The following is an 11,745-nucleotide window of genomic DNA, read 5'->3' on the forward strand; positions in this document are numbered from 1 at the left end:
GCAGCTTTTAGAAACAAAGCAGTGAAAAATAAGAGGCAGCAGGGAGTGATTTCACATTCATGTAAACATTTTGAAATGCCAACAAAAAATATTATGACCCATTTTCCTTTCAGCAAATCAATAGTGGATCTGAACGATCTAACAACTGACTTTGCGGAAGTCATAGCAAGGAATTATGCATTGTCAATTATGACACAATTCGTTTAAACCATATATTTCCGTGCATGTTGGTGCAGGCCTTTCCCAAAGAACTTTCCCAGGTGTTGGAAATTAAAAATAATAAATGTGACAGAGATCCAGAGTAGTAAATGTTTCAAGGCATGTTTTTCATGTTTTAAAGGCATGATGGAGATCCATCTACTTCTTGTACCTAGAATGCAGGAGGGAAAAGCACCAGGAACATCTTTTACCAAAAACCACACACAGTCCACACTGATGTGGGCTACACACACACTAAATTTGAGCATTTTCCCTCGCTGACGATCTGAGCCAGCCAATTGAATGTCTCTTAAAGATTATCTGGAAGTAGAATCAGAATCAGATTTATTGGCCAAGTGTGTAAAAACACACAAGGTACTGGAGCAATTTGTCTGAAGTTTAAGTTACGAAGAATGGGCACATATCCGTCATACTTTTGGGGTGAGTTAAAAATCAAACAAAGTATAGTTTTTATGAGTTTGCTGGTTTCCTTAAAAACATTTTTGAATGAATGATTTATTGTCCGTACCTCAACAATATGTGTGTTTGCTTCGTTCATTGACAGTACTATTTCCCTCACCGAAAAGACAAAAAAAAAAAAAAAACACACTTGAATCTACTCTCATTTGAATTACAGCACATCATAATTAATTAGGATTACATTTTCTGTACTGGTAAATTTCATTTTATTAAATTATGATTTTAATTTTTCTCTACAGTGGGGATGATATTACCAAAGGCAGTCAGATTCATCATTCTACCCCTTCTGGCTGCATGCATCTTGTGGGAGAATACGGGCTACTCTCAGTCAACAGAATTGGTATTCCAAGTAAGCATTTACAACAATGTAACAAAAAAATAAGGAATTATTCTTAATTCACAAATGGCCTATGCTCATGGAATGAGGATTTCAGAATGATGGAGAAGCTTGTGGTTGTTACTCCCACCCATCCTTTATTTTTATTTTTCATACTTTTTTAGTGAAGAGAAAAGCATTAGCCATGCATTCATTGCATTCAAAATTGTTTACTTTTCGCTACAAAACAGCACTATTTGGACATGTTTTTGAATAGCTCATGAAAGTGTTGTGACCTATTGATTCATGTTGTTTTCTGCCATTGTTACTATATCAAACTCGAAACAACTTCAAATTGGCAATTTATGTGACTTAAGCACCTTTTCATATTTTTCAGGATGTGACATATCGAACATTTTTCCAGAATCATGTCAGAGAGAAAAGAAATGGTGAGGCACATTTTAATGAACTGGGTGTGGTAGTGGAGCATTTACCAATTAATGTGGTGCCAAAAACATGTCCTGAAACTGAAACTTTTTTTTCGTTTTCATAATTTGTGACCGATTTCACTTCATGCCCACAGAAAATTGTTTTGCAGCAAATTGTTCTACAATATCAGTGGACAGTGTCTTCTCATTGGACACGCTAACAATAGACATCGAGCCAACAGGGTTCATTGATCTACTGAGGGATGCTGTGAAAAATTTCATCTTACCTTTCAAGATCACAGATGATTTAATGGTGGCAAGCTTAAATTTGACTACAGGTGAGAGTTTTGGTCTTACATTGATAAACGTTAAGATTTTAGTTAACTTATTAGTGAATGCTGTCACGTCCATTCTTCAGCCTGCTACCAAAACTCTACTGGAGGATATCAGTGTTATTGTGAGGATCAGTTCTTATGGTCAAAGGACATTTGTAACACAATTGGTGCATGCAGCAATGCCAGCACACAAACCTGCAACTGCATTAATGGACTTCCACCTGGACATTTCTGTGAACCAAGTAAGTGTAACTCTTAGTAAAACCTCCAATTCCAATGAAGCTGGGATGTTGCTTAAAATGTAATTAAAACAGAACCTTTTCAAATTAGATTCAATTGAACACATGACCAAGACAAACTGATGAACGTGATTGTTTTCTTGTTTTGCAAATATTCTCATTTTGAATTTGATGCCTGCAACGTGTGGCAAAATAGCTGGGATGGGATGGGAGGGGGGTGTGTTGAGGGGTGCTGGAAATAACACCCAGGCACATGTTGAACAGGTTAATTGGAAACAGGTGAGTGTCATGATTAGGTCTAAAATGAGAATTCTCCAAAGGCTCAGTCGTGCAAAAGCAAGGACAGGGTGAGTTTCGTGACCTTTTTAACAACTGCATGAGTAAATAGTCCAGCTGTAAAGAATATTTCACAATATAGTTTCAGCATTTATGGTCCATAAAATCACCAAAGGTTTCAGGGACTGAGGAGAAATCTCTCCACATTAGCATCCATCCATTTTCTTAGCCACTTATCCTCGCAAGGGTTGTAGGAGTGCTGGAGTCAATCTCAACTGTCAACAGGCATGATGCAGGGTACACCTTCAACTGTTTGCCAGGCAATCGCAGGGCACATATAGACAGACAACAGTTGCACTCACAATCACACCTGGGGCCAATTTAGAGTGTCCAATTATCGTTGCATATTTTTGGGAGGAAACCGGTGTGCCCAAAGAAAAAACCCACACAAGCACGGGGAAAACATGCAATTTCCACAAAGGTGTGCCCGGAATTGTACACAGGTCCTCAGACATGTGACGCTTTAGACATGCGCCACCGCTGCACATAAGCAGCAAGGCTGAAAAATAATTTAATTCCTGTGACTTTTGATGCCTCAGAGAGTCACTGTATTTAATACCGTCATCATTATGTAAAGGATATTGCCACATGGGGTCACGAACATTTCAGAAAAGATTGCCATTTAACACAGTTCATCACTGCATTTACAAATGCCAGTTAAAGCTCTACCAACAAAAGCAAAAGCCATATATTAACAACACCGACCACTTCTCTGTGCCTGAGTATATCTGAGATGGACTGGTGCAAAGTGGAAAAAGTGTGCTGTTCTCTTACATGTTCACATTTTAAATTGTTCTGGGAAATCATGGACTTCGTGCCCTCCAATGAAATAGGAAAGGTATGAGACTGGCCATCCCTGTGTGATGCGTAATGATGCGCAAAATACAATGGAGACCCTGGACTGCTGGGAAACTAAAATTGTACACCAAAAGTAAGAATGGGAAAGAATTTCACCTACAAAGTGTCAACAATTAGTGTCCCCAGTTCCCAAATGCTTATTGAGTGTTGTTAAAAGGAAAGGTGATGTAACATGGTGGTAAACATGTCCCGGTGTTTGGGAAATGTCTTGCATGCATCAAATTCGCAATGAGTAAATATTTGTATAAAACAAAGTTTCTCAGTTTGACCCTTAAATATATTGTCTTTGAAGTGTATTCAATTGATTGTACGTTAGGTTGAAAAGGATTTGACACGCATTGTATCGTTGTTTGTTTAACAGTGTCCCAACTTCAGTGGAATTGGGGTTTGTAAAAATGTTTCATCACTAGACGCAAAAGTCAGAACAGCCTCATTTTAGCCATTGATATTTTATAAAAATATACTGTAGGTGTTTCAAAAGATCCATGAGACATTGTATTGTGTTACATCTAAACACCCATTCTTATTCTTAGGGAAATCAGTGGTTAAATGGGTGTTTGTGACTTAAAGAAAAAACACACGTCATATTTATTTAGCTGTACATGATAAATATGATCTTTGAAAAAAATATCATCAATCTGTGGCCCCATCTTCTGTCTCTAATCTAGTTTTAAAAAACCTCTTGCGGCCAAGGAAAAACAACCAATCAGTGACAGTGTGTCAATCAATTGTTGCACTTATTGCAAGCACACCCACATAATGTATTTATCATTTATTACTGTTGGAAATGTTTTATTTGAAAATTGCAAATAACTCCTTTAAGTGGCTAAGTGAGTATGTGCACTTTGGTAAAACACTAAACAATGAATAGACACCATCATGGATGTTGGTGTATTTTACCACCAATAGTCTACCTTGTGAGCTGACATCAAAATTAAATAAAGTAGTTTATCCACCCCCTTCCATTCTGTAAATATTAAAAAAAAGAAAAGGAACAACGAAAACTATGTTTCATGGAAGAACCCAATAAAATGGCGGAAGTCACTGCAATTATTTGAAAAATTCCAAAAATAATCAACAAAAAATAGTAATGGAGCTTGGGTCCGCGTTTCTAATGATGGAACTAGTATCAAATAATGGATGTCTGCGTAATGGCGTGGTGAACTTGCAGTGTACTTCCCTTTCATGGGACTTGTGAGCTTTGTCACAAACAACTGTGGCACAGAAAAAAACAATAGCAAAAGAAACTCATCTAGTTCCTACGAGGAGAGACTTCTATGGTTTTCTGGCTATTTGTATTTTTCACCTAAGAAAGCCTCAACATCACCATTAGCTAGCTGGATAACACCTTTATTATTGAAGAAACTTAGACTAGGGTTTGAATGCAGTGATTTTTGTAGTCGATTTTAATGTTTTGAAAGTTTGGTTTAAGTCGATGAAGTGATGAAAGTTAGAGATATTTTTTTGCACCACTAACCGCTTTCATGTAAACAGATATTTCAACAGAAAGGCAAAGAAACAAATTATTAAAAATAAAAATCCCCATTCTTGCTGCATCTACAGTTTCAGTTATTCAACAATCCATGTTCTCCAGCATCACATTTTCCATTTCATAACGTGGCACACATTTTCAAAGGGAGAACCATCTGGACTGCAGTCAGACCAGTATAGTACCCACACTCTTTTACTCAGAAGCCATGCTGCTATAACGTGCAGAAGGTGGTTAGCATTGTCTTGTTGGAATAACCAGGGGTGTCCATGAGAAGGATGTTTATTAGATGGCAGCGTATGTCTCTCCAAAATATGTATATACCTTTCAGCATTAAAGGGGCCTTTACAGATGTGTAAGTTACCCATGCTGTTGGCACTAATATAGTTCCATACAATCACAAATGCTGGCTGTTGAACTTTGCATCCATAACAGTCTGGATGGTTCTTTTCCTCTTTGGCTGGGAGGACACGGCATCCACAAGTTCCAAAAAATAGTTTAAAATGTGGACTTGCTGAACCAAAGAACACTTTTCCACTTTGCATCAATCCTTCTTAGATGAGCTAAGGCACAGAGAAAATTGTGGCGCTTCTAGTTGTTGTTGATAAATGGCTTTTATTTTGCACAGTAGAGTTTTAAAGTGCACTCACAAATGTGGTGCTAAATTGTATTTACTGACATTGGTTTTCTGAAGTGTTCCTGGGCCCATGTGGTGATATCCTTTACACATTGATGTAATTTTTTTGATGCAGTGCCGCCTGAGGGATTCAAGGTGCAGCGTGCATCCTCCTCTCTAATAACCACTGTCCTATGTCCTCCCTCACAATATACATCCACCTTTTCTTTGGTCTTCCGCTTGCTCTTTTGCCTGGCAGCTCCATCCTCAGCATCCTTCTACAAATATACTCACTCTCTCGCCTCTGAACATGTCCAAACCATCGAAGTCTGCTCTCTCTAACCTTGTTTCCAAAACATCTAACTTTAGCTGACCCTCTAATGAGCTCATTTAAAAACTGTCTTCAGCCTGTTCACTCCAAGCGAGAACCTCAGCATCTTCATTTCTGCAACCTCAAGTTCTGCTTCCTGTTGTTTCTTCAGTCACCGTCTCTAATCCGTACATCATGGCTGGCCTCACCACTTTTTTATAAAGTTTGCCTTTCATCCTTGCGGGTACTCTTCTGACACATAGAACACCAGACACCTTCCGCCAACTGTTCCAACCTGCTTGGACCCGTTTCTTCACTTCCTTACCACACTCACCATTGCTCTGGATTGTTGACCCTAAATATTTGAAGTCGTCCACCCTCACTATCTCTTCTCCCTGTAGCCTCACTCTTCCCCCTCCACCTCTCTCATTCATGGACATATATTCTGTTTTACTTCGGCTAATCTTCATTCCTCTCCTTTCAAGTACATGTCTCCATCTTTCAAATTGTTCCTCTGGCTGTTCCCTGCTTTCACTGCAGATCACAATATCATCTGCGAACATCATGGTGCAAGGGGATTCCAGTCTTATCTCATCTGTCAGCCTATCCATTACTACCACAAACAGGAAGAGGCTCAGCGCGGAACCCTGATGCAGTCCCACCTCCACCTTAAATTTTTCTGACACACCTATGGCACATCTCACCGTTGCTCTGCTGACCTCATACATGTCCTTAACTATTCTAAAATATTTCTCTGCCACACCAGGCTTGGGCATGCAGTACCACATTTCCTCTCTTGGTACTCTCTCATAGGCTTTCTCGAGGTCTACAAAGACACAATGTAGCTCCTTCTGACCTTCTCTGTACTTTTCCATGAGCATCCTCAAGGCAAAGAATGCATCTGTGGTCCTCTTTCCAGGCATGAAACCTTACTGTTGCTTGGACATACTTACTTCTGTCCCGAGTCTAGCCTCTACTACTCTTTACCATAACTTCATTGTGTGGCTCATCATCTTTATTCCTCTATAGTTTTCACAACTCTCAACATCACGTTTGTTCTTAAAAATGGGCACTAGCACACTTTTCCTCCCTTCTTCTGGCATCTTCTCTCCCATGAGTATTATATTGAATAAGTTGGTCAAAAAACTCCACAGCCACCTCTCCAAATAGTTTGCATACCTCCACTGGTATGTCATTAGGACCAACTATCTTTCCATTTTTCATTCTGTTCAGTGCCTAACTTCCCCCTTACTAATCATTTGCCACTTCCTGGTCATTCATGCTTGCATCTTCTCCTCTACCTTCCCTCCCATTTTCTTCATTCATTAACTTCTCAAAGTACTCTTTCCATCGACTTAGCACACTACTGGCACCATTCAACATATTTCCATCGCTATCCTTAATGACCTTTACTTGCTGCACATCCTTCCCATCTCTATCCCTCTGTCTGGCCAACCTGTAGAACTCCTTTTCTCCTTCTTTCGTATCCAACCTGGAGTACAGTACATGTCATCATATGTCTCTTGTTTAGCCTCCGCCACCTCTACCTTTGCTCGACGGCGCATCTCAATGTATTCCTTACCTCCTCAGTCCTAACCGTGTCCCACTTCTTCTTCGCAAATCTATTTCCTTGGACGACTTTCTGAAATTTGGGGTCCCACCACCAAGTCTCCTTCGCCCCTGTCCTACCAGAAGACACCCCAAGTCCTGCCTGCCTCTCTGAATACTTTGGCAGTAGTATTCCAGTCTTCTAGGAGCTCTTCCTGACCATCTGGAGCCTGTCTCACCTCTTTTCGAAAGACAACAAAACAAAACACAACATTTTTTCTTTCTACACCACCAAAATTGTACAACTCCACATGGCTGGGAAGGGCTACGAAGAAATTGCCGAGCATCTTGGTGAATAAAGGTCCATTGTTGGAGCAATCATTAGAAAATGGAAGAAGCAAAACATGACGGTCAATCTCAATCGGAGTGGAGCCCCATGCAAGATATCACCTCAAGGGGTCTCAATGATCCTGAGAAAGGAATCAGCCCAGGACTACATGACCGGATTTGGTCAATGACCTTAAAAGAGTCGGGACCACCGTTTCCAAGGTGACTGTTGGTAATACACTAAGACGTCATGGTTTGAAATCATGCATGGCACGGAAGGTGTCCCTGCTTAAACCAGCACATGTCAAGGTCCGTCTTAAGTTTGCCAATGACCATTTGGATAATACAGAGGAGTCATGGGAAAACGTTTTGTGGTCGGCTGAGATCAAAATGGAACTTTTGGGTTATAATTCCACTCACCATGTTTGGAGGAAGACAAATGATGAGTTCTATCCCATGAACACCATCCCTACTGTGAAGCATGGGAGTGGTAGCATTATGCTTTGGGGGTGTTTTTCTGCACATGGGGCAGGACGACTGCACTGTATTAAGGAGAGGATGACCACGGCCATGTATTGTGAGATTTTGGGGAAACACCTCATTTCCTTAGTCAGAGCATTGAAGATGGGTTGTGGCTGGGTCTTTCAACATCAGAATGTCCCGAAGCACACACCCAGGAAAACCAAGGAGATGGCGCCGTAAGAAGCATATGAAGGTTCTGGCGTGGCCAAGCCAGTCTCCAGACCTAAACCCAATTGAAAATCTTTGGAGGGAGCTGAAACTCCGTGTTTCTCAGTGACAGCCCAGAAACCTGTCTGATCTCCAGAAGATCTGGGTGGAGGAGTGGGCCAAAATCCCTCCTGCAGTGTGTGCAAACCTGGTGACCTCTGTTGCAAAAGAAGGCTACTGTACAAAATATTAACATTAGCTTTCTCAGGCGTACAAATACTTATTTGCAGCTGTATCACACAAATAAATTGTTAAAAAAATCATACATTGTAATTTCTGGATTTTTCGTTTTAGATTATCTCTCTCACAGTGGACATGCACCTATGATGAAAATTTCAAACCCCTCCATAATTTCTAAGTGGGAGAACTGCAATATAGCAGGGTGTTGAAATACTTATTTTCTTCACTGTAAATATCTGGCCTTTGTAATGCATTCAGTTAAATATTGGTTGAACATGATTTGCAAATACTTGGATTTTGTTTTTGTTTAAAACTTAACAAATTCATAGGAATTGGGTTTGCAGTTTAAACCACTAACCACGTGTTCAGAATTCGCCTGGCATGATGAGATACACATTGGAACTGGTTCTCAATATTACATTACCCTTGTACATTCCTTTGGCTGCCAAGAAAAATAAATCTTCATTTCATACAAAACCACATTAAATGCCAGATCTATGTTGCAAATGAGTATCTGTTTTGAATTACCTTACCTGGATAAATAAAGATTGAATAACTAAAAAATTGCCTAACAACTACTGGATTTCTCAAATTCCTTACTTTTATGTAGCATTGAAAATACATTGAAAAGTCAAATCAAAATACTATTTGTATGAAATTGTAAATCATCAGAAATTTTGGAACATTATTAAGTCATTTTAGTTATTAGATGATTAAAAGTGTGACATTTTCAGTGACTTTGCTGTTGTATACTGTAAGACTGAGGTTTTAAACTTTCAGTTATTTTTAAAAATCTAGCTCTTTGTTTAACTCCCTTGGAACTGTCTCTGTGAGACCCCTTCAATATTCTTCCAATTTCCACCCTTTTTTTTTTTACCCTTATAATCTTATACCTTTTTCTTTCCACAAAGTTCACAAAATCCTCAAAACATTAGATCCTAGAAATCCTTCTCGTCTTGATTTGACACCGGACTTTGTGGCAGAGCCCATTACAATCCTTTTTCACCTGAAAGTAGAAAAAAATGACAATTACATACCTTACTTATGGAAATCAACTTTTATCCTCTCATGATTAAAAAGAGTTGACCATGGAATATTCACAAATGATGGGCCGAAATGTAACCCGTCTGTTTTGGCCAAAACCATCGGAGTTCTTGTTAGAGAGCAAGTAAGGATTATTTTCGCATCACTGGCTTTTTTTTTTTTTTGGGGGGGGGGCATGGTATCGTCATAGCAATATTAACTGTTAAATGACATTACTGTCACAGTGGACAAAACAACAACAATAACATCATGCATCTCTTTTTATCTATTGGTTAAAAGCATTTGAAGCAGTTGACTATGGTATCTGAAAAATCAGATTGCATCACTTTCAGTGCTCAGAGCACCCACTTTTTTGGGGGGGGGGGTTGAAATTAAGTCCTTAGTGTTGCAAATCATGCTGGGACCATAGACATAGCGTTTAAAGTGCATGTTTTGTGTCAATTGTTTCTTCACTCTTCCAGGACCCTCGTGAGGATAAGCGGCTCAGAAAATTAATGGATTTCTTCAGTTATTATTTCTTTTATTATTTGCTAAATATGCTATTCTGATTGCAAGGGTGTGATAATTTTAGTTTCAATGCAACACCGAACAACATCTTGAGTAATGACTTGCCTCGACTGGCTGTATGTGTGGTGCAGATATAATTTTGTAATTTTTAATTTAAAGATATAAAAATACAGTAGTTCCTTGCTGCCTTGTGAGTACCATCACATGGTAGCTTGCATGTACGCTGAATCACATGCTAACACTGGAGCAATGTGTCTTCAGGCACACTTCACTGGACCAGTCATGCAACATTAACAGATAATGGAACTTCTTGTACCAATAAATTACACTGTCCATTTTGGAGAAAATTTAAGACATGTAAGTGTGCCTACAGCGTCGATTATTTTGATTTGATTATTCGCGGGTGGGTGGGCAGGTTAAGGAACCCCCCGTGAATAACGAGAACACTGCATTTCAGTACCTTGGGTCTGACCATTTCTGAGGATGATACTGTGATTTATGGTTTTGGATCAACTCTTGCTCAGGTTGTTGAATGTTTGTAGCAGTCTTCTGTAGCTTTCCAGCTCATGAAGTCTCTTGAAATATTTTCTCAAGACTGGTTAAAAAAAAAAGTTATGTTGTTTTCTAACTGTAAAAAGCGGTGTCTACTCTTGAAAGCAATAAATTAGAAGTGGTCTAAATCTACAAATGCTGAGGTGTTTTAATTTATGACTCATTCACTTTCAACCCTCATATTGAAACCATTACAAACAAGCTGAGGCTAAAATTGGGTTTAAATCCTTTTGAACACTTAAATCCAAAAAGACTTTCCAAGACAAATCCACATTATGCACTTGTTTTGCTTAATGTTTTAAACTTTTTTTTTAAACTTTAAAGCTAATACAGTCGTGATCAGAACCTCCTAAAGTTATCTTTAACGTTTGATTAAATTTCCAGCATTTTAAGACCATTAAAAAAAACCTTTCCCAACAAAGCTCACCACCATATAGATCATTGATGGTTATATTTATTCTATTTTAAACTAATGTACAAATTGTTCCTTTCTGGGTTTTGTTTTCCTCAGGTATCATCACACATCAACCATTACCAAGAGAAGGTATTAGTTTCACTTTACCCCTCGAAATAATACAAGATTACTTGGACAAAAAATTAAATAACAGACCTGACAATGAAATGGCAGTGAGAAACACATTTGAATCCAAAATAACAATTGTTGATATGTCCCATGTGCTCCTTCTCTGCATCAGTTGAAACTGTCATCACAGTAGACACTTCAAATAACATTGAGTCTTCACAATTCATTAATCTACTGAGGGGTGTTCTGGATAACATCTCTTTGCCACTGGAGATAGCAGATAATTTAACATTGACAAGCTGGAATTTGACCACAGGTGAGATTTTCTTTTAATAAATCAGTCTCCACAAATATTAGAAATCAGAATTATCTGATTTTAAAAAGGTGACGAATACACACGGTGGCACCAATATCTTTTTAGGCTGCTATCTAAACTCTACCGGAGGACGCGAGTGTCATTGTGAAGATTCCTTTGCTTGGTCATGTGACATCTGTTACACCTATGGTGCATGCAGCAATGCCAGCTCCTCACGCTGTGACTGCATATATGGAATCCCTTCATTTGGAACGTTCTGTCAACCAATCTCAAGTAAGTGCCGCTCCTATGAAACAGTTCAAACTACGGTCTAAATGAGTCGAGCAGAGCAGGTGTCCACTCATCAATCCATTTCCTCCTAACCATTTGGGTTGTGGGAGCCGCAGTCATAATTTGGTCATGCCCAGACTTCCT

General features: G+C 39.1%; 1 protein-coding gene across 1 annotated transcript in view; it reads left to right on the forward strand.

The window, feature by feature from the left end:
* Positions 1-11,604, forward strand: part of LOC133496996 (uncharacterized) — a gene marked incomplete at its 3' end in the record, with an annotated part of 37,441 nt that extends 25,837 nt beyond the window's left edge. The window contains exons 4-10 of the mRNA XM_061813133.1: positions 918-1,027; positions 1,392-1,443; positions 1,578-1,760; positions 1,841-1,999; positions 11,004-11,036; positions 11,188-11,331; positions 11,437-11,604. Of these exons, the coding sequence (XP_061669117.1) occupies positions 923-1,027; positions 1,392-1,443; positions 1,578-1,760; positions 1,841-1,999; positions 11,004-11,036; positions 11,188-11,331; positions 11,437-11,604 (844 nt within the window). The remainder of the gene's footprint in view (positions 1-917; positions 1,028-1,391; positions 1,444-1,577; positions 1,761-1,840; positions 2,000-11,003; positions 11,037-11,187; positions 11,332-11,436) is intronic.
* Between the last annotated feature and the right edge of the window lie 141 nt (positions 11,605-11,745).

The sequence above is a fragment of the Syngnathoides biaculeatus genome, chromosome 23 (genome assembly GCF_019802595.1).
Source record: "Syngnathoides biaculeatus isolate LvHL_M chromosome 23, ASM1980259v1, whole genome shotgun sequence".
NCBI classification, from domain to species: Eukaryota; Metazoa; Chordata; class Actinopteri; order Syngnathiformes; family Syngnathidae; genus Syngnathoides; species Syngnathoides biaculeatus.